The sequence below is a fragment of the Cydia pomonella genome, chromosome 25 (assembly GCF_033807575.1).
Source record: "Cydia pomonella isolate Wapato2018A chromosome 25, ilCydPomo1, whole genome shotgun sequence".
Classification (NCBI taxonomy): Eukaryota; Metazoa; Arthropoda; class Insecta; order Lepidoptera; family Tortricidae; genus Cydia; species Cydia pomonella.
In genome coordinates, this window is record NC_084727.1 from 5,010,902 (window position 1) to 5,035,322 (window position 24,421).

General features: G+C 39.2%; 1 protein-coding gene across 5 annotated transcripts; it reads left to right on the forward strand.

The window, feature by feature from the left end:
- Positions 1-521: 521 nt before the first annotated feature.
- On the forward strand, positions 522-23,692 carry LOC133531649 (zinc finger protein 501-like). Of its 5 annotated transcripts, XM_061869992.1 has the most exons (6): positions 524-793; positions 2,440-2,575; positions 3,506-3,562; positions 13,530-13,586; positions 15,807-16,396; positions 22,660-22,841. In XM_061869992.1, exons 1-6 carry the CDS (start codon positions 665-667, stop codon positions 22,696-22,698), a joined length of 1,008 nt encoding a protein of 335 aa, XP_061725976.1. In that variant the 5' UTR covers positions 524-664; the 3' UTR covers positions 22,699-22,841. The 5 variants fall into 5 exon arrangements, with proteins under 5 accessions (XP_061725973.1, XP_061725974.1, XP_061725975.1 ...); XM_061869989.1 differs by lacking the exon at positions 15,807-16,396 and having other exon boundaries at positions 522-793; positions 22,660-23,692; XM_061869988.1 differs by lacking the exon at positions 22,660-22,841 and having other exon boundaries at positions 15,807-16,849.
- The last annotated feature ends 729 nt before the right edge of the window (positions 23,693-24,421 follow it).

The following is a 24,421-nucleotide window of genomic DNA, read 5'->3' on the forward strand; positions in this document are numbered from 1 at the left end:
CCAATTTCCGGCCCGAAATCAGTCCCGATTTCAGGCCTGATAATCGTTTTCATTTCACGGAATATCAGCAAATCTTCGAGCAACACCGGCTAGCAGCAAATCGTGAACAAAAATGTTCAACGTTTGATATTTTTGCTTATCAACCATATTTTTAAATTTCAATCATTGTAAACTATGTGTTATTTGATATTTGGTGAAATAAAAATAAAAAAATATTTCTCGGGCCCGAAATCGGGTCTGATATCAGGCCTGATAAAGTGTGGATGTAATTGGCACTTAAAACGTGAACTCATGACAGAAGAAGAAACAAATTGAGTTATTTGAAATGATATATTAATTTAGTTATAGTTGTACAAATATTCTTAGTTATATTCTACCCAAAGAGCATATAATCACTACGTTTTAATTCTACCCATAAACTTGGCTACTAAAACCGGTATAAATCAGCTCTTGTAAGCACTACGCAAAAAGAAAATACATGTGTCAGAACGTAGTGATTATATGCTCTTTGGTGTCAACTAAAACGCAGTGATTATATTTATATGCTCTTTGATTCAGCCTTGTTTATTGATTCGTTTCTTCATTTTGTTTTATATGACTTGTCAATAACATTGGAAGATTTATTTTATTTTCTCTGATATTATAATCCGTGGTTTCTGACGTGATGGAGGCGCTACAGTCGTGTCGCTGTTGCCTGCGGCGCTCCCCGGACAGAGATATGAATATGCCATATTTACATCACGACAAAACGGAGATATATTCGGTCATGCTAGCAGAATGCTTCGATATACATGTAATGATTTTGTTTAATTACCTCATGATATAGTCGGATCACGCTAACCTTTTATGTCCAGTGCTTCGCAATGCAATGCAAATAAAGATTTATTATTTATTTGTCAAGTATGAAGCTAAAAGGGATTTGTATGGATACTTACTGCCAGTGCCAATATTGTTCGAAGTTAGCGTGGTCAGAGCTAGATTTAACTGAACTATTGAATTATATGTTGTTTTTGAGCAGTGAATGTATCAGAGTAATAATACTAAAATTAGTGATATACAAAGCCAGGATGATGGGAGCAAAAATGCACTTTTCCTAGTGCCTAATTAAATATCGACTATTCTATCGCCATCCATATGATCAATTTTTGAATCATATTTTTATTGATCAAACTCAGTATCTTACATGCCAGGTTGTTACACAATATTATATCAGGCTTACAGTATATATTATTTCAGTTAACTTATTACATACAATATTATCATACTCACGGGAATGATCGTAATAGTAAAATAAGAGTGACAGTTCTAAGTAGATACTTTTATCATAACTTACAAACCTCTTTCATATCATATTTGCTTATCGCAATTATAAACAACCGCTGTCTGACATTGACTTAAGTCAATCAGTTTAAATATCATCCAAAAGTTGCAATTGCACTTGTCATGATTACGTTTACATCCTCAAGGTAAAGTTATTCACAATAAATATCAGAATGTGTTGATGAAAAATGTTGGCGCTTCAACTTTTAAAATCTTAAATAATTTGATATCTAGAAAAAAGTGGAACTGCATAGTACAGAAGTAATTCATAACTGCTATGAATTATTTAAATTTGCCACAATTAGATTAAGAATGGTCCTTTAGTTGGCTGGAATGGATTTTATCACCAAGCTGAAGGAGTTTAAAATTGGAAAATTAGAAAAAATGTTAATTGTACATTATAAAAATTAGATAAAATATAAAAAAATATATATACAGTTTTTTAACACATTCACTGCCAGACAAAAAATGGCGCACTACCCCAGGAACCGGTGGTCTATAGCTGCGTACAAAACAACCCACCCAGCGGGTTGTTCGGCATCTGAAGAAAGTTCACGAGCCCCCACCAGGTGGGCTCCCGGCAGTGAATGTGTTAATTTTGTTTACAACTATAATATTTCTGAATTTGATAATGGTGGTCCAGTACATCTTGCTTTTTATAAATTTGTGTGCAATGTTGAGACATTAACACATAATTTCTTCCATCATGCCGGTTTTTGTGATGTATGTGAAGTTTATATGTTCTCTTCTTCTTCGCAACTTCCTGCAAAACTAAGCACTTTATCTACCCGTTAAGCTTATTTGAAGATTGTGAAACGCCAACAATTACTTTTTTCATCAGATAAGTGGCAAGGAGCTTATTCAGGACTTTACTTGGACATTGTGAAACAGGCCCTTAACAAGATATAGTGCCAAGTAAATGTAAACTGTAAATGCATTTATAGGCACTGAAAAGTAGGATGCCCATGTGCCATGAGTACAAGGCCAAGTAAATGTAAATTGTAAATGCATTTATTCTGACTTGAAATGTAGGATGCCCATGTGTGTCTTTTCATATATTTTTTTTATTGGGGTGTGCAATAGAACCGTCTATTTGTATTCAATGGATATCATTTACAGTTAATGGGTAGCAAGACTGACGTTGGTATCTGCGAGATATGCCTGGGCCGGCTGCGAGACGCCAGTGACTTCAAGCTGCAAGTACAGCGCAGCCAGGAGGAGTTGCAGCAGCTGCTTGGAGAATGTATAGTTAAAGGTGAGGTCCTAAGCCCTGAATCATTAAAATGCTTTTCTTGGCAAAGTATCTTGTGATATAATTTTACCCTCTTTATGTATTTTTTCTAGAAGCATTTTTTTGCTGTATCAGGCGCAAGGGAGGCTTGAACTCAGCTTCTTCCTCGCGTTGTCCCGGCATTTTGCCACGGCTTATTGCAGCCTGGGGTCCGCTTGCGACTAATCCCCATAATTGGCGTAGGCGCTAGTTTTTACGAAAGCAACCGCCTCTGACCTTCTAACCCAGAGGGTAAACTAGGCCTTATTGGGATTAGTCTGGTTATGTTTAAAACCAGTATAATAAAGCGCTATGGTTGTTCTTTCTAACAACCATATTTTATAGAAAAAGGCAAGCAGCCTTTGCCATGTAACTAGTAGCTTTATAATACGTGATCCAGGCCTGACCTCGGAGGTAAAATATTCTTACAACTGGATGAGCCTATATCGTTGATATTGGCTCATAAACAACTTATTTTTTTCTAATACCACGTCGGTGGCAAACTAGCTCTCGGCCCGCCTGATGGTAAGCGATCACCGTAGGCCATAGCCTTTTGACGTCCATAGACGTCAGCAACAGGAGTATTACATGCGCGTTCACCTTTTCCCTTTAAAAACCTGTATAAAATTATTATTCTGAAGAATCCCATACTGTAGGTATTCCCTCGAGAAAACCCCGGCTCATTTCAAACTTCCACAGCCTTAGCGTCCGCGACAGGAAATCCCTCTTCAGCCGCACAGTGCACAACCATTTAGGATCCAGCCTTCTAGGGTGTGAGGATGGAAGTTGAAACCTCCTGCCAACGACGAACGATGCGGTTGTAGAAAGCGGCCGTTGGCATCATTTTAAAATACTCGACTCGTATTAGAATTATCTCAATTTTCAACAGATTTTACTTTCGTGATTTTGTTTCAGATGAATCTAAGATTAAACAAGAAATATCAGATGACAACGTAACAGACGATTTCGGACGTAAGTAGTTTTTATGTTATTTTGCACCTTACAGACGTATAAATGGCAGACTTAAAGGCATTCTGTGCTTCGTTAATAGGTAGGATGGTAGGTCGAGACATAGGTATGTTGCCCTAGTCAAAATCAAAATTGTGCAGAACATTTTACTACTTATAAATACCTACCCATGTATTTTTTCTCAATTTTTTCGCAAAAATGTTATTTGTACTTACTGTTAAAAACTGACGCGATAGTAGTTAATATGTTATTTAAATAATGTATGGCCGTATTTAGGGTAGTTGCCAAAAAAATTTGTTACGAAGATTACCCTTATAAATTGTATTGTACTGTATTTTTTTCATACACATACAAGTTACCAGCTAACGCCAACGCACATGCAAATTTCTTAAAAAAACTGTATGTACTTCGTAACAATAACAACATTACGATTCTGAAATTATTACGATGAGCTCACGGATGTACAGCTAGCTGCAGAGATAGTCAACCCCCCCTACAAATAAAGTCTTAAATTCTATGCAGGGGATCATTTATCTCTGCAGTCAGCATCAATTAGATAATGACACACAAGGTACACATTTTTTTCTAAGTCATTAGTTTTAATGCATTTATCAAAACTATACGATCCCTTAATTTGACTTCTTTTCGATCACATTTTTGTCGATGTGTTTAATCCGGTTTCTACAGGGTGCGTAACAGAACTACGAGTAGAATACATAATTCACTGCTAACGGGCGGCTGATGGCTATAAATATTGTATCGTCATGTGGTGTGTCAACGAATGTGTCTTTTTATTAACACATTGAGTGCCGGGAACCCGCTTGGCGGGCGCTCTGTTCGTAGTCGCTTTCCTCTACAAAGCGGGAAAACGCTAGAATCGGCTACGCATGTAGCGCTACGAAAACGTTGGCAGTGAATGCGTTAATTACCGAGTTCCGTTAATCGTTTTATACACTTCGTGATAATTATCACTTTAATTTTTTTTTTATATTATAGGACATTATTACACAAATTGACTTAGCCACACAGTAAGTTCAATAAGGCTTGTGTTGTAGGTACCTAGACAAATATAATAATATGTTATAATTATAAATACTTATAAACACCCATGACTCAGAAACAAATATCCGTGTTCATCACACAAATATATGCTCTTACCAGGATTTGAACCCGGGACCATCAGCTTCATAGGCACGGTCACTACCCACTAGGTCAGACCTGTCGTCAGATTTATATTCTTATTAGCATAAGTCACTTGGCAACATTGTTAAATGTAGAATTGAACGAAGTAAATCAAACACGAGGAATTAACTGAAAACAGTTTGTTCTGTTAGATTTTTGCATCTTTAGTGGTTTAATATGCTTAGAGAAGTTGACAATTTTATTGTTTTGATAGTTAACAGGGTGTCCACTTTCTGGAAAGGCAGGGAAAGTCATGGAAAAGTCAGGGAAGCAAATTATGGTCATGGAAAGTCAGGGAAAGTCATGAAATGTCTGGAGTGGTCAGGGCAAAATAAGAAAAATTTCAAAGCATAGGTAAAAAACCAAAGTCTATTCAAAACTTAAGGACATAAACAAAGAAAAAATGTTACGAGGTTATGATCAATTTTAGTTTCTTAGACTTATAATTATTAGATATTGATAGAATATTTTATTTTGTAGTTCTTGAAGTCATGTTTTAAGTAAATATCGGCCGACCAAGGACCCAAAGTCTGTACTGCGAGCGCCGCAAACTCATAGTCGTTAACTAAGGTCGAGTATTTGTGGTGCTTGAGAATCTGGGCCTGGCCGGCTTCAGCGCCGGCCTGGATGTAGTTCGCCCCAATGTGGGACTGTGCAAGGGTGTCACGTCGCGTCCCACACCAGGGCCCTTCCTAATTTCCACGGCACTAACTTGGCTCCGTCGGGACGCTTACTGTCGTCTCTCACCATGCCCACTGGTTCTAAAACTGCAGGCACAGAAACATTTTGTTTGATAAATTTAAACTTCAAAGTCAAGCACAAAACGACTTAGACTTACTCTCTAATTGGTTCCAACAAAATCTACTTACCATAAATACCTCTAAAACGTGTTATGTAGTATTTGCAGCCAAAAACAAAAATATCGAACAAATTCAAGATTTATATATAAACGGAGATAAAATATTAAGAAAAGACTATGAAAAGTACCTAGGTTTGACTTTAGACAGTAAACTTACATGGAAGCCACATATAGCTAATATAAAACCTAAAATTACATCGTTAACAGCAGCAATGCGCCACATAAGTAGTTATCTTCCAAAACAAACTCGTGTCAACATTTATAATTCTTTGATTAAGCCTCACTTAGAATATCTAACCGAATTATGGGGTAATGCAGCAGCGTCCAACATAAAAGATCTTCAAATTGCACAGAACAAAATTATTAAGGTCCTTTTTCATTATGACTATCGAACGCCAACTAAAACATTATACGAAAAAACAAAAATAATGAACCTCAAACAAATATACTCGTATAAAACCTGTATCCTAATACGTAAAATATTAAACAACGAAATACAATCAGAAATTAAATTTAGCAAAAAGAGTAAATTCCAAAGGATGAAACTCAGAAATGCTGAAAGCCTAGCCTTACGTTTTCCCAGAACCCGATATGGGACTTGTAACTTAATGTACGATGGTGCCAAATTATATAATAGTCTACCGACAACCATAACAGATATAAAAAGTTTTAACAATTTCAAATCGGAATTATAAACATACATAAAAAACAATATTCAATAATAACACTTTAGTTATCTGTACCTTATTTAAAATCACCTCGCATACTCTATAGTACTTCCTTTAACCTAATTATACATGTGCAAACTAAAGATGTTAACAACTAACTTCTAAATTGATACAGAATACCTTTCATATGTACTTACTAATTATTAAAGATTTAACTAATCTATCAAATAAGTCTGCATGCTTGCTTACTGCTAATATATTATATGTATAGTTAATTGTTGTCTTATAAGTGAAATTTTGTAATTTCTTCAGACAATAAACACTCTTTAAACCGAAAACCGAAAGTGTCCCGAGGGGCGTCCGAGTGAGACCAATGACTGAGCTGCATAAGAATTGAGAGTCGGCTCATGTCCTCGAGCTTCGGCCTTCTGAGGGCCTACAATACAACCTCATCAATGTAATTTCGGCCCATCGCAGCTCTTTAAAACATTTGATCACTTCGTGTGAGCGCTGTTCTCTCGCAGCTCGGCCTTCGGCGTCGCTTTTTAACATACATCGACATTGGTTCGTGCCCGTGCTCAGCTATCCTGGAGTAGGGCTTTGACTTCACGTGAATACGCGCCACGCTGGGACAGTTTCAGTCTGTTTGCCTTATGCAAAGGCTTGTGCGATCATCAGCATTCGGTCTCCCTTTTTAATATACTGGGCCACTTATTCATGTTCGTATAACGATTTGTGGAATTGGTAGCGAAAAATTTCGCGCTCGCTACGCTCGCGGTTCAGTTGGATTCAAGATCAACCTGTTTTTCGGTTGATCCAACTTCGATGTAGCTCGGCGTCTGGTGTTATGTTCGGACTGTCGTCGCAAAATATTTAACTATTGAGAAGTTCAAATTTGCGGCACTCGTGGAGAGAAGCTTTTTAGCTATAAATTCGCTGTAAATTTATTAGGGGTAGGTCGGAGTGAGGTTTGATCTTCCATCGGAAATTGGCCTAACAGCCCGGTACTACTCATCATTGGCGTTTACGTTTATTGCAGACGATTTATGGTGTAACGCCAGAGAGACACCGTTTTTGGTGGCTGAATAGACCGATGCGACACCTTGTCGTCGTTTTGTCAGCGACTGCAGCAAACCAAGTCTCATCACAAAACTTGCGACCCTCCACAACGAGATTGCGCCATTCCGTCCGCTGTTATACGAGCCTCGCTCAGTCTCGGTGGTCGATATGAAAGGCAATCATGTCCCTCTTTGCGCAGTCTTTAAAGTGAAGCAATGGCCTCCCAATGCTCCCAAAGTCCCAACGTTACGTTTTGCATTCGCAACCGCACCAAGAAGAACACAACGAGGAAGTCGAGAGGGTGCCCTAGCCAACGCAGACATCTCAGTTTGAGAAACGCGGTTAAACTAGGCAGCTGTGAAATTTCTAGAACCCTTTGCAATGCATGTAAAAAGAGTAATAGGCTGTTTTAATATCAAGTTATAAAGCAAAACCCCCAGGCCAAGGTGACCGCTTATTATGATTTGTCCTTGTTTACCAAAAAAAAATGTTATACTCGTACAATATAAGCATTGTTCGTCAGGGAAATTTTAAAAACTGGTCATGGAAAGTCAGGGTAAAGTCAGGGAAAGAAATTCTGGGTTTCTAGTGGACGCCCTGAGTTAGTTCTGCTTGCTTAATACCATCACTGCGGACATTAGTGTAACTCGTAATAGATACTTTGCATGGGGTCAAACCACATATATATATATTTAAAATAGTTTAGTATTGATAATTCATTTGTTTGGTTAACTTATTTGCTAAAGTACAATCTAATTTGAACCTTAAATCCGATTGCTGAGTATGAAATTATATTACCATGTATAAATCGTACAATGCCTGGAAAAAGGTGACATGAATGCTTGCTTGGTTAATGTTTTTTTTACCACACCAGCTTGTAAAACCTTTCTTAAACTGATGAGAAAGTTGCATTTTATCCACAAGTGTGGCAATGTAACTAGATGCAAATTTTCAGTTGTTTCCTCATTTTGGCTGGTAAGGTTGACTTTTAAGTGATAATTTTGAATGATAAATATTTAATAGAGGTAATTTGAATTTGATTTGTAATGTTTTAATTAGTATTTTCAACGCGTTGCTGTGGTGAAAAGTTTTGTGTTTCACTCGTTGGCAAAGTTTGTTTAACCCTCGTGCCTTGAGACTCCCGCAAGGCTCTCGCAACGCTCAAGATTCCAATTTCGAACCACTCGCTATGCTCGGGGTTCAATTTCGGAATGTTTCGCTTGCTCAGGTATCAGTATAAGCACGACGCATTAAACGACATCTTTGACCCCTTGCCCCTTGCTCTTTGGCCCTTGTAAAATTTACACTTACATTTGGTAAGTCTAATTTTCAATTCAATATTTCGTTACAGCCGAGGACTCCGGAGTAGAATCCAATGTTTCAAAGGCAATAGTAAAACTTATACAACCGCAAATAATAAAAGTAGAGTGCGTACCAAAACCGCCGCTCGCGAGCCGGCCGTGTCCCGCGACATCACACCGCGAGCCGCGCCGAGCCAAGAGTGTGGTAGTCGCTCCGGCTCACACGCCCGCCGCCCACGCCGACCAAGTCTACGAGTGCGGTACATGCTGGAAACGGTTCACAATTAAAAAATATTTAATCGGTCACATGAAGATTCACAACGAAGCAAAGTCTTTCATGTGTGAAGTTTGCAAAAGGCAGTTTAAACATAAACACCATTTGATTGACCACAGGCGTATTCACACTGGAGACCAGCCTTACAGCTGCAAAGTTTGTGAGAAGCGGTTTTCACAAAAATCATCTTTAATAGTACACAAGAGGATTCACACTGGTGAAAAACTTTACAAGTGTGAAATATGCAACAAAACTTTTACACAAAGTTCAGCTTTACTTACTCATAAGCGAATCCACAGGGAGAAAACTTACTTCTGTGAGATGTGCGGCAAGGGATTTTCTCTAAAGTGCAACTTTACTGCGCATGTACGTACACACACTGGTGAGAAACCATATGATTGTAAAGTATGTAAAAAACGGTTTAACCAGCGATCTAGCCTCAAAAGACATACAAGAATTCACACAGGCGAGACGCCGTACGCTTGCAGAACATGTGAAAAGAAATTTAAAGATTTTTCCAGTTGTACTAAACACGAACAAATTCATACCGGCAAGAAACCTTTCATATGTGATATATGTAATAAATCATTCGGTCGTAAAACTCACCTAAATAGGCATAAGCAAGTTCATACAGGAGAGAAACGGTTCTGTTGCGATATCTGTGGAAAGCAATTCACAGAAAAATATACATTAGATAATCATAAATTGGTTCACTCATAAAATCAGTCTTCTAACGACGAGTGACAAAAGCTTGGGCATGTTGATTCCTTTTTATAATTTGTTATTGAATTATAGATACTAGATACCTTTTTATCTTGTTTTATTCTTTTCAGTTCCATTTCTCAAAATAATTGATAACATTGTATGAATGAAAGTGTTACATAATTGATTGTAGAAGTGATGTAAAGTTTTAGAAAACACTAGAACTACATGGCGCTATAGGGTCGTCTACGAGGCCTCGTTTTGGCCATCGTTTGTCTTTGTTTATTTTTTGTGTCTCGTCAGCACGAGAGCATTTGGGGCATCTATCGGGTCATGGAAGTTTCGTATTGTTGCGGAATTGCGTTGCGATGCCGCGGATGGTGTATGTAATCCGAACATCTCCTACTTGGTTTTTCAACAAGAACTAGAAGTATTGGATAATACGCTCGAGTTGCTTTAGAATCAATTCTCAACGTAAGTTTTAATGAGAAACAGTGGCGTCAAGCGGCCTTGCCTGTTCGTTTTGGTGGTCTTGGGGTGCGTCGGGTTAAAGATGTCGGCTTGGTCTCTTTTTTGGCCTCTGCGCAAGGTTTTGCGGATGTTGTTGCTCGCATCCTGTCTTTTCATGGCAGCGATGGCCGCGTACCGTATGTATCGGAGGCTTTGGAGAGATGGCCTGTACTTTGTCTCACTAACGACCGTCCGGAGAGTTTGGAACTCCATAGGCAGTGGACAACATTTTATGTAAGCTCACGTTTGCATATTTGTTGGGTGGTGCTTCAGGAGCCGATTTAGTGCATCTACGGGCGACTTCAGGCCAGAGTCAGGTGCGTGGTGTTACATGCTTTGCCCTCGCCGCATTTGGGTACACTGCTTGACAATGACTCCTTGAGAATAGCAGTGGAGAGGATAGGCATCACGGCCTGAGTTGCCAGAGGTGTGCTGAACAGTTCTCGAGGCATCATTCCCTTAACGAGATAATACGTCGGGCCATGGTATCGGCTAATGTCCCATGCGTTCTGGAGAGGTGGCTCCAAACCCAGTGGGATTTGTCACGCACGGATGGCAAGAGACCGGACGGATAAACGTTGGTTCCTTGGCGGAAGGGGCGTTGTCTCATGTGGGATGCAACATATGTAAGTATATATGCTGCATCTCATTTGAGACAGACTCTAAAGTTGGCGGGATCGGCGGCAGACACGGCAGCAAGGCTCAAACACGCCAAGTACTCCACCTTTTTTTACATATATATATATATATATATATATATATACTACGTCGGTGGCAAACAAGCATACGGCTCGCCTGATGGTAAGCAGTCTCCGTAGCCTATGTACACCTGCAACTCCAGAGGAGTCACATGCGCGTTGCCGACACTAACCCCCTCCCACCCCTCGTTGAGCTCTGGCAACCTGACTTACCGGCAGGAACACAACACTATGAGTAGAGTCTAGTGTTATTTGGCTGCGGTTTTCTGTAAGGTGGAGGTACTTCCCCAGTTGGGCTCTGCTCTAGATCTGGAATGACATCCGCTGTGCTGTGCCTTACCACACAAAGCGAGATGACATTCACAATGTCCATACTTCTCTTGTGGACGTAGTTTAAGGACGTACCCGGGTCCATAATTCAACTTAGAAGTGACGTACGATTTCGTACCGGTCGCCTTGGAGACTGCTGGTCCCTCGGGTAATGAGGCTCTGGAGTTGTTTAGGGAGTTGGGCAGGCGTTTACGGGAGTCGGGTAATGATCCCCGCTCTGGGTCTTGGCTGGTCCAACATTGCGACGGAGATGACGGCCGGGCGGATTGAGCTCCTCGGGCTAAGGGTGGCCCTGTCTAAAACGGACGCTATCATCTTTGGGGGCAGAACATAGGCTATCCAGGTCGGAGCGGCGATATCGGTTGCGGGCGAAACGGTCCAAATTAAGGCCAATATAAAATATTTGGGCCTGATACTGGAACGGAAGTGGGACTTCGAGGAGCATTTTGTAAAACTTGCTCCTCGAATAGTGGGTGCTGCCTCAGCCTTGTGCCGACTGCTCCCAAATGTAGGCGGTCCGAATGCCCCGTATCGGCGACTGTATGCGGGAGTACTGAGGAGCATGGCGCTGTATGTGGCGCCAATATGGGCGGACAGGCTCTCGGAGCGCAACAGGGCCCTACTCAGGCTGCCTCGCAGCGAGTAGCAGCACAAAGCACCATCAGCGGTTCCCATTCAACGGTGCCCCATGCGGCAGCGTGCCTTTTAGCTAATACCCCTCCGTAGAAGCTTGATGCTCAGGTACTGGCGGGGAGGTACCGAATGAGGGCGGAGGCGAGAGCGCGTAGAGTAAGAGTCGGAGCGAGTGCAACGTCTGGCAGAAGAGAGGCTCCTGGAACGATAGAAGGAAAACTCGCCCTATGGCACCCGGACCATTGGGGCACTCTTTTTCATCGTTCCGGGTATGGATAAAGCGGAAAAGAGGTGTGCTGTCCTACCGGCTGACCCAGGTGGTGACCGGACACGGGTGCTTCGGTCACTACCTGCACAAAATTCAGCGGGAGCCGAGTGCGGTCTGTCATGAATGTGGCGACCCGGACGACACAGCCCAACACACCATGGAGGTGTGTAACCGGTGGGATACCGAGAGAGGTGCCCTAACGGGCGTTATTGGGCGTAATCTCTCGCTGCATAGTGTTGTCTCGGCCATGTTATGCAGCGAGAGATCATGGAATGCGGTTGCCACCTTCTGTGAAACTGTTATGACACAGAAAGGCCGCTGAGCGGATGCGCGAGGAAAATGCATGTGGACGCGTATCCACTCAGGCGCAGACGGCAGGGGAGAAGGCGAAGACGCTACGCAGCAGCCTTAGTCTGATCCTCCCTCCTGATGGGATCCTGATGGTTGGGTACCCACCATACGGCCCGACACGTCTGGGGGGAGGGCCATAGCGTCCCTGGTCCTCTCCTCCCTTAGCGCGGGTGCCCCCAGCATCTATGCTGGAGCTGCGGGGAGCGTCGTGGTACAGTAGAATAGCTGCGATCCCACGGCGCTCCCCCTAACGGCAGAGCGGGTGACGCCGCAGGGGATGTTAGTGGGTATTCTCCTCCCCTCCCTCTGTGCAGCAGAGGGAGTTGTGGGAGGAGCGAGTCCCACATACCACCCCCACATGGGCTGACCCGGCCCGGCGGTGAGATGCGTAAATGCATTTAAACCTGCGTCACAAAATAAAAATAATAAAAATGGCTGGTCCAACAGGTTTCTGCTGACAGAATGCTGCCGGCTTAATGGGAACTTTTGGGCCGGGCTTGTTGCAGAGTGGGGGTGGGCGTTAGTTTATGGATGTTTTTGACGAAGCTTGTTGCGGAATTTATAAGTTGTTTTAGTTAATGTACAATAACTTAGTGACAATGCTTGTGCGGATTACTTTTGTGTTTTGACGAAGCATGTGGCGTATTGAATTTGTATTTGATTGTCAATAAATTCAAGTTATTTCATTAAAAAAAAGTTCATCATGTCGTCAACCGTTGATACCTTGGGACTCCACGAAAAAAAATGTTTAATTGTTTGGTTAACCAATGTATTTATAAGAAACAGAAGTTAACTAATAGAGGTTCGTGATGTTTTATGAATAAGGGTAAATTGTGTTCAAAATTTGATACTGTTAGCTACAAAAACCTTAGATTATTGATTATACGATTATCGATGAACTTTGAGTGCTACAAACTTCCACAGCCTTAGCGTGCGCGACAGGAAGTTCCTCTTAAGCCGCACAGGGCACGACCATTTAGGATCCAGCCTTCCAGGGTGTAAGGATGAAAGTTAAAATCACCCGTCAACGACGAACGGTGCGATGGTAGAAAGCGACGTTGGCATAATTTTAATATACTAGTAATAAGATCAACGTAATTTTCAACAGATTTTACTTTCGTTGATTTTGTTTCAGATGAATCTAAGCTTAAACAAGAAATATCAGATGACGACATAACAGATGATTTCGGACGTAAGTAGTTTTTTTGTTTTTGCACCTTACAAAAGTGTAAATGGTGGGCTTAAAGGCATTATGTGCTTCGTTAATAGGTAGGATGGTAGGTCGAGACATGTAGGTATGTTACCTTAGTCAAAATCAAAATTGTGTAGAACATTTTACTCCTTATAAATACCTACCTATGTATTTTTCTCAATTTGAAAATTATCGTCGGTACAACGTAAAAAAGTTATTTGTACTTATTGTTAAAACTGACACGACAGTAGTTAAAATGTTATCTAAATAATGTATTTAGGGCCAAAAAAATGTGTGACGAAAATTACCCTTATAAATTGTATTGTACTGTATTTCACACACACAAGTTACCAGCTAACGCCAACGCACATGCATGTTTCTTAAAAAAACTGTATGTACTTCGTAACAACATTACGATTTTGAAATAATTACGATGAGCTCACGCATGTACAGTACTGTACTAGCTGCAGAGATTGTTAACCCCCCTGCAAATAAAGTCTTAAATTCTATGCAGGGGGTCAGTTATCTCTGCAGTCAGCATCAATTGGATAGTGACACACAAGGTACACATTTTTTTCTAAGTCATTAGTTTTTTTTTATATGATTTGACTTCTTTTCGATCACATTTTTGTCGATGTATTTAATCCGGCTTCTACAGGGTCCGTGTCAGAGTCAGAACTAGAATACATAATTCATTGCTAACGGGCGACTGATGGGTTTAAATATTGTAACGTAATGTGGTGTGTCAGCCGCTTTTTATTAATTACTGAGTTCCGTTAATCGTTTTATAGACTTCGTGATAATTATCACTTTAATTGTATTAATAATAGCATAAGTTATTTGACTACATTGTTATATGTAGAATGAACGAAGTAAATCGAACCCGAGGAATTAACTGAAAACTTCAGTTTTTTGTGTTAGATTTTTGCATCTTCAGTGGTTTATTATGCTAGATATTGTTTTGATAGTTCTGCTTGCTTAATACCTTCGAGGTCGTACTAATCTAGAATGTATTCACAAAAAATCGAATAAATTCCAAATAGTTTAGTATTGATAATTCATTTGTGAACCAATCTTATATAGTGAAAGTACAATCTAATTTGAAATTTATATCGGATTGCTAAGGATGAAATTATATTAAGGTCAATATGGGTAAGGGTAGCTACGGGATAAGTGTAACTGGCCTTCATGTTACGTAAACTATTTGAAATTTTGATACTGGTATGATCAGTTGTCATGAGCAAATGAACGATCCATTCAAATTTAGTACTACATGTGACGTTGTCAAGCATATTTCTTTTTGAAATCAGTCAATTTTTTAAATACGAGTTGCAGTTCACACGAGGCACTTCGATCTAAAAAATGTAAGAAAATTCGACAAATACTTTATTTTTGAGTTGATAAGTACCTAATACGCTTTTTATTTTCGTTATTTTTATTATTTCTATTAAATTATGAAAAATAAGAGTTGTACCTGCATTTAAAAATGTAACCTAAAAAGTGAGTGATTGGGAAAGTGTGTCTATTTCACTTGAGGCAAGTGTCACTGTATGATACACTTGCCCCGTGTCAGGAATCTTAAACAATTGTTTCTTATATAATTAATGATATATATAGATGACCCCAGCTAGGAACACATATGCCACAGTTACCCCGGATTTTATTTTATCATAAATGATAATAACGTATGAGGTCGATAAATCGTACAATGCCTGGGAAAAGGTGACATGAATGCTTGCTTGGTTAATGTTTTTTTTACCACACCAGCTGATAAAGCCTCTCTTAATACTTCATAAACTGGTGAAAAAGTTGCATTTTATCCACAAGAGTGGCAAAGTAATTAGATGCAAATTTTCAGTTGTTTCCACATTTTGGCTGGTAGGGATGACTTTTAAGTGAGGATTTTGAATGATAAATATTTAATAGCGTTATTATGAATTTGATTTGTAAATTTTTTAAATTAGTATTTTCCTCGCGTTGCTGTGGTGAAGTTTTGTGTTTCACTCGGTGGCAAAATTTGTTTAACCCTCGTGCCTTAAGACTCTCACAACGCTCAAGATTCCAATTTCGTACCACTCGCTACGCTCGGGGTTCAATTTCGAAACTTTCGATTGCTCAGGTATCAGTATAAGCACGAGGTATTAAACAATGTCTTTGCCCCCTTGTACAATTACACTTACATTTGGTAAGTCAAATTTTCAATTCAATATTTCGTTACAGCCGAAGACTCTGGAGTAGAATCCAATGTTTTGAAGCCAATAGTAAAACTTATACAACCGCAAATAATAAAAGTAGAGTACGTACCAAAACCGCCGCTCGCGAGCCGGCCGTGTCCCGCGTCATCACACCGCGAGCCGCGCCGAGCCAAGAGTGTGGTAGTCGCGCCGGCTCACACGCCCGCCGCCCGCGCCGACCAAGTCTACGAGTGCGGTACATGCTGGAAACAGTTCACAATGAAGAAATATTTAATCGGTCACATGAAGATTCACAACGAAGCAAAGTCTTTCATGTGTGAAGTTTGCAAAAGGCAGTTTAAACAAAAACATCATTTGATTGACCACAGGCGTATTCACACTGGAGACCAGCCTTACAGCTGCGAAGTTTGTGAGAAGCGGTTTTCACATAAATCGTCTTTAATAGTACATAAGAGGATTCACACTGGTGAAAAACCTTACAAGTGTGAAATATGCAACAAAAGTTTCACACAAAATTCAGCTTTACTTTTTCATAAAGGAATCCACGGGAAGAAAGCTTACTTCTGTGAGATGTGCGGCAAGGGATTTTCTCTAAAGTGCAACTTTACTGCGCATGTACGTACACACACTGGTGAGAAACCATATGATTGTGAAGTATGTAAAAGACGGTTTAGCCAGCGATCTAGCCTCAAAAGACATACAAGAATTCACACAGTTGAGACGCCGTACGCTTGCAGAACATGTGAAGAGAAATTCAAAGATTTTTCAAGTTATATTAAACACAAACAAATTCATACCGGGAAGAAGCCTTTCACATGTGATATATGTAATAAATCATTCGGCCGTAAAACTCACCTTAATAGGCATAAGCAACTTCATACAGGAGAGAAACGGTTCTGTTGCGATATCTGTGGAAAGCGATTCACAGAAAAATATACATTAAATAATCATAAATTGGTTCACTCAAAAAATCACTCTTCTAACAACGAGTGACAAAAGCTTGGGCATGTTGATTCCTTTTTTATTTCATAATTTGTTACTGAATTATAGATAATAGATGCCTTTTAATCTTGTTTTATTATTTTCAGTGCCATCTCTCAAAATAATTGATAACATTGAATTAGTATAAATCAAAGTGTTACATAATTGATTGTAGAAGTGATGTAAAGTTTTAGAAAACACCAGAACTAGAAGGCGCTATAGGGTCGTCTACGAGGCCTCATTTTGGCCATCGTTTGTCTTTGTTTATTGTTTGTGTGCTTCGTGACAAGGGGCAGGCACTTCCGTCAGCACGAAGAGCATTTGAGGCATCTATCGAGTCATGTAAGTCTCGTATTGTTGCGGAATTGCTTTGCGATGCCTCAGATCAGTGTATGTAATGCGAACATCTCCTACTTGTTTTCTTTTTTCAACAAGAAGTAGAAGCATTGGATAATACGCTCAGAGTTGCTTTAGAATCAATTCTCAACGTAAGTTTCGATGAGAAACAGTGGCATCAAGCGGCCTTGCCTGTTCGTTTTGGTGGTCTTGGGGTGCGTCGGGTTAAAGATGTCGGCTTGGTCTCTTTTTTGGACTCTGCGCATGGTTCTACGGATCTTGTGGCTCGTATCCTGCCTGTTCATGGCAGCGATGTCCGCATACCGTGTGCGTCGGAGACTTTGGAAGAATGGGCTGTGCTTTGTCCTACTAACGACCGTTCGGATAGTTTGGAAGTCCTTAGGCAGTGGGACAACATTTTATGTAAGCTCACATTTGCAGAATTGTTGGGTGGAGCTTCGGGAGCCGATTTGGTGCGTCTAAGAGCGACTTCAAGGCCAGAGTCAGGTGCGTGGTTACAGCTTTGCCCTCGCCGCATTTGACTTCTTGAGAATAGCAGTGGCCTTGAGGTCACGGGGTAAGGTGTGTGAGGCGCACCATTATATATGCGGCGATGGTAGAGGAGGATGGGCATCACGGCCTGAGTTGCCAGAGGTGTGCTGAACAGTTCTACGTATTTATTCTCAATTTAAAAATTATCGACTGTACAACGTAAAAAAGTTATTTACTACTTACTGTTAAAAACTGACGCGATAGTAGTTAATATGTTATTTAAATAATGTATTATTTCATTTAAATATTAAGGGTAATTGCTAAAAAAATGTGTTACGAACGAAAAAAACATGGAAGACTAACGTCAAACAAACTATCAGCGTAAAAGTGGCCCCACTATTAAAACACTTCATTTCACTTATAACGGACCAATTGCAACTCGCCAAAGTTCAAGTCTTGGTTTTTCGACGAAACTTCGTTTGACCATGATTAGTCAATTTAACCACCCAAACTACGATTAGTCTATTATAAAATAAGGCCCTGTGATTGGCTATAGCGGTGACACTTGAAAATACATGACAATGGAACCCAACTCTTAGTATAAATATAGGTTTCATGCGATATAGAACGTTTTAAATGCAATATTTTTGTACGATAATAATAATTATTATTATTTTATTTTAAAGTGTATAATATACAGGCGTATTATTTGTTCGTTTGTCGCACATGTTTAAAGGCAATAAGGCCTCGGAACCAATTAATACATTGTATCGTTCATCTTATAGGGCGATATTGATTTTCATTATGATCAGAGAAAAATGCAAAAATCCAAGATGGCGGGCGTTTGATTCATTTTCGACCTATTCATTATAAAGGTCCTCTAGGGTCCTCAGATATCGATTTTCATCTTGATCAGAGCAAACATGCAGAAATCGTATTGAACACGTCGTCGTCGGAACAGTTTATATGGGAAAAGACCATTATTGTTTTTAATACTTTCCTCGCATTCTTTCCATATTTTTTACCGTTCAAATCGTCCCTGGACCTATAAATATTTCAATACCAGAATTAGCCAAATCGGTCCAGCCGTCCGCGAATTTAACGAAAAGTTATAAATAGCAGCGATATACCAGGACTTAGTAAAAATGTACACATAAAAAAGCGCCACCTACAACGACGAATTTAAATTATCAAAACATCAACCTGAACAAATTTAAAATGAAAGTTCCCTAATATCAACGATTGTTTAAAATGCATAACATCATCCCCATATAAAATCTGTTTTGATCAAGAGAAATCAAAATAATATGATCCTAGCTAAACTATAAGTGAAAGGTGCACATTTTTTCCAGTGTTTGTTGGAACGACTAGTACATAATTTATCCGCAAAATAAAGCGTATTTTAATTTTAATACTTCTTACTACGACTGTGACAACGGGCCGCCATTTGCGAACTAAATAGCTCCGCGGCACAAAGTTGACGCCCCGCCTGCTTCGGCACAATGTGTGTGTGGGGTCATTTTGCAGAGCTATTTCGTCATTTATGTTTATTATCAATCCCTGATTGTACTATATTTTTTTCATATTCAATTTTCAATTCAAATATACTTTATTCATGTAGGCCTAGCAACAAGCACTTATGAATAGTAAGACAGTATTACATATAATTATCTTAATCTAATTATCAGAGCAATTTATTGATGTTGTAAATATTATTCCATATATAATACTAATGAATATAATTCATAGATCAAATTTAATACTAAAAATTTCACAAAATATAGTCATACAAAAAATACATATAAGTTACCAGATAAAGCCAACGCACATGCATGTTTCTTAAAAAAACTGTATGTACTTCGTAACAACATTACGATTCTGAAATAATTACGATGAGCTCAAGGATGTATAGCTAGCTGCAGAGATAGTTACTCCCCCTGTAAATATAAAGTCTTAAATTCTATGCAGGGGGTCAGTTATCTCTGCAGTCAGCATCAATTAGATAATGGTACACATTTTTTTCTAAGTCATTAGTTTTATTATTATATAATTTGACTTCTGTTCGATCACATTTTTGTCCATGTATCCGGTTTCTACAGGGTCCGTAACACAACTAGAATACACAATTCATTGCTAACGGGCGGCTGATGGGTTTAAATATTGTAACGTAATGTGGTGTGTCAGCCGCTTTTAATTAATTACTGGGTTCCGTTAATCGTTTTATAGACTTCGTTATAATTATTACTTTAATTGTGTTATTTTTCATTTTTTTTTTTCTTATTAGCATAAGTTACTTGGCAACATTGTTATATGTAGAATGAACGAAGTAAATCGAACACGAGGAATTAAATGAAATCTACAGTTTTCTGTGATAGATTTTTGCATCTTCAGTGGTTTAACATGCTAGATATTGTTTTGATAGTTCTGCTTGCTTAATACCTTCGAGGCCGTACTAATCTAGAAGGTATTCACAAAAAATCATATAAATTCCAAATAGTTTAGTATCAATAATTAATTTGTAAACCAATCTTATTCTGCGAAAGTATAATCTAATTTGAACCTTAAATCGGATTGCTAAGGATGAAATTATATTTAATTCAATACGGGTAAGTGTAGCTACGGGATAAGTGTAACTGGCGTTCATGTTACGTAAACTATTTGAAATTTTGATACTGGTACATATGATCAGTTGTCATGAGCAAATGAACGATCCATTCAAATTTAGTACTACATGTGACGTTGTCAAGCAAAGTTTGAGACTATCGTCATTTTGAAATCGTGTTAATTTTTTAATACGAGCTGCAGTTCACACGAGGCACTTCGATCTAAAAAATCTAAGAAAAACCGACAAATCCGTTTATTGTGAATAGGTAAGTACCTAATACGCTTTTAATTTTTCGTTATTTTTATTATTTCTAAAAAAATATGAACAATAAGAGTTGTACATGCATTTAAAAATGTAACCTAAAAAGTGAGTTGTTGGGGAAAATGTGTGGCTATTTCACTTGAGGCAAGTGTGACTGTAAGATACACTTGCCCCGTATCAGGGATTGTATATAAACAATTATTTCTTATATTATCAATGATATATATAGATGACCCCAGCTAGGAACACATATGCCACAGTTACCCCGGATTTTATTTTATTATAAACGATAATAACTAACTATGTATATCATATACATACAAATTAACGAGTTATCATCGTTTAGTATCATGGTTATTACGTTTTAAAATTTTAAAAAGTTTTCTACGAGTAGCATGCACTAACAATGCAGTTACACTTACCTTGTTTTGCTGGGAAAGACTGACGCTATTTCATTGAAGATATTAAATACCATCTTTTAATCATAAAAATAACATAAGAAACCGGCAAAGTGCGAGTCGGACTCGCACAGGAAGGGTTCCGTACCATTATCAATAAAAACCGGCCAAGAGCATGTCGGGCCACGCTCAGTGTAGGTTTCCGTAGTTACTCTTCCGTCACAATAAGCTAAACTGGAGCTTAAAGTAGGTACAGTAAATTGTTAACCAAGGGATGAAACGGTACCTTTCACCCGAGTTAAACAAATAGGCAAATTTGCATAATCAGTACCTAATTAAAGTAAGTCTTTTTACTATGAAGGGAAAAGTTTTTGCGATAACTCAAAAACAGCTAACCTGATCATGTCCGCTATAGTTTTCATTTAATGTCTTTCATAAGCTCTACTTCCACGATTTTTTTCATATTTTTTGGACCTATGGTTCAAAAGTTAGAGGGGGGGGGGACACATTAATTTTTTCTTTCGGAGCGATTATCTCCGAATATATTCACTTTATCAAAAAATGTGTCTTGAAAACCCCTATTACTTTTGAAATACCTTTCCAACGATACCCCACACTCTAGGATTGAAGCGAAAAAAAAATTTCACCCTCACTTTACGTGTCCCCTACACGTAAAGTGAGGGTGAATTTTTTTTTTCGCTTCTATAGGTACCCTAAAAAAAATTAAATTTTTAGATTTTATTGTACGACTTTGTTGGCTTTATTGATTTATATATTCATGCCAAATTTCAGCTTTCTAGCACTAACGACCACGGAGCAAAGCCTCGGAGAGACAGACAGACAGACAGACGGACATGGCGAAACTATAAGGGTTCCTAGTTGACTACGGAACCCTAAAATACGGTTACCCATCCAAGTACTGACCCCGCCCGACGTTGCTTCTTCGGTGATTGGATAAGAACCTCTAATTTGGAAAGAAATATTTACTTACTTTATTCTGTTTTTAGTATTTTTGTTGTTATAGCGGCAACAGAAATACATAATCTGTAGAAATTTCAACTGGCTAACTATCACGGTTCATGAGATACAGCCTGGTGACAGCCACGGACGGACAGCGGAGTCTCAGTAAAAGGGTCCCGTTTGACCCTTTGGGTACGGAACCTTAAAAATACATTGTTTCCAGCTAAAGTTGAACCGTACCGTTGTACCCTAGGGTAGAGTTCGAAATCCAACTTTATGATCTTGATTTATCTGTTCAAAGTTAACTTTTACAAAAGTATGTCACACTTACCTCATACGTGGTAAGGTCAATACCTTACCAGGTACGAGGTCGATAAATCGTACTAGAAAAAGGTGACATGAATGCTTGCTTGGTTAATGTTTTTTTTTTACCACACCAGCTGGTAAAGCCTCTCTTAATACTTCAAAAACTGGTGAAAAAGTTGCATTTCATCCACAAGAGTGGCAAAGTAATTAGATGCAGATTTACAGTTGTTTCCTCATTTTGGCTGGTAGGGTTGACTTTTAAGTCAGGATTTTGAATGATAAATATTTTCGCGTTGCCGTGGTGAAAAGTTTTGTGTTCACTCGGTGGCAAAAGTTGTTTAACACTCGTGCCTTGAGACCCTCGCGACGTTCAAGATTCCAATTTCGAACCATTCGCTAAGATCGGTGTTCAATTTCGGAATCTTTCGCTTGCTCAGGTATCAGGTATATAAGCACGAGACATAAAACGTCTTTTCCCCTTTGTAAAACTTGCACTTACATTTGGTAAGTCTAATTTTCAATTCAATATTTTGTTACAGCCGAAGACTCCGAAGAATCCAATGTTTCGAAGCCAATAGTAAAACGTATACAACCGCAAATAATAAAAGTAGAGTGCGTACCAAAACCGCCGCTCGCGAGCCGGCCGTGTCCCGCGACATCACACCACGAGCCGCGCCGAGCCAAGAGTGTGGTAGTCGCGCCGGCTCACACGCCCGCCGTCCACGCCGACCAAGTCTACGAGTGCGGTACATGCTGGAAACGGTTTACAATGAAGAAATATTTAATCGGTCACATGAAGATTCACAACGAAGCAAAGTCTTTCATGTGTGAAGTTTGCAAAAGGCGGTTTAAACATAAACACCATTTGATTGACCACAGGCGTATTCACACTGGAGACCAGCCTTACAGCTGCGAAGTTTGTGAGAAGCGGTTTTCACAAAAATCGTCTTTAATAGTACATAAGAGGATTCACACTGGTGAAAAACCTTACAAGTGTGAAATATGCAACAAAACTTTCACACAAAGTTCAGCTTTACTTACTCATAAACGAACCCACGGGGAGAAAACTTACTTCTGTGAGATGTGCGGCAAGGGATTTTCTCTAAAGTGCAACTTTACTGCGCATGTACGTACACACACTGGTGAGAAACCATATGATTGTAAAGTATGTAAAAAACGGTTTAACGAGCAATCCAGCCTTAAAAGACATATAAGAATTCACACAGGAGAGACACCGTACGCTTGCAGAACATGTGAAAAAAAATTCAAAGATTTTTCCAGTTTTAGTAAACACGAACAAATTCATACCGGGAAGAAGCCTTTCACATGTGATATATGTAATAAATCATTCGGTCGTAAAACTCACCTAAATAGGCATAAGCAACTTCATACAGGAGAGAAACGGTTCTGTTGCGATATCTGTGGAAAGCAATTCACAGAAAAATATACATTAGATAATCATAAGTTGGTTCACTCAAAAAATCAGTCTTCTAACGACGAGTGACAAAAACTTAGCCATTTGATTCCTTTTTATAATTTGTTATTGAATTATAGATACTAGATACCTTTTAATCTTGTTTTATTCTTTTCAGTTCCATGTCTCAAAATAATTGATAACATTGAATTAGTATAAATCAAAGTGTTACATAATTGATTGTAGAAGTGATGTAAAGTTTTAAATGCTGTTAGCCACAAAAACCTTAGATTATTGTTGATACGATAATCGATGAACTGTGAGTGCTGTACCATGCGGTTTTTGCACACAAATCAAGATTATACATTACAAAGTTAAAAACCGCAGCACATTAAATTATGCACTATTCCAGAGGTTACCAAATAGCGGACCACTGTCCAGATCCGGACCGCCGACCTATTTTATGTTTTTGCTTATTCAATAAACTCAAGTATAGGAACGGACCGCGATTGTCATTTTATTTTAAGAACTGGACCCTTGAAGAAGCTAATTGGTGACCCCTGTTATAGCACATTGGCTCCGCCTCTCACATGCGCGAGAGGGCTTGGGCTATAGTCCCCACGCTAGCCCAATGTGGATTGGGGATTTCACATACACATTTGAACTTCTTCGCAGATGTATGCAGGTTCTCTCTCGATATTTTCCTTCACCGAAAAGCTGGTGGTAAATATCAAATGATGATATTTCGTACATATGTTCCGAAAAACTCATTGGTACGAGCCAGGATTTGATCCCGCGACCTCCAGATTTAAAGTCGGACGTCATAACCGCCCGGCCATCACCGCTTTAAGTAAGCTTGTACTTTTTAATATTCACCAAAAATAATC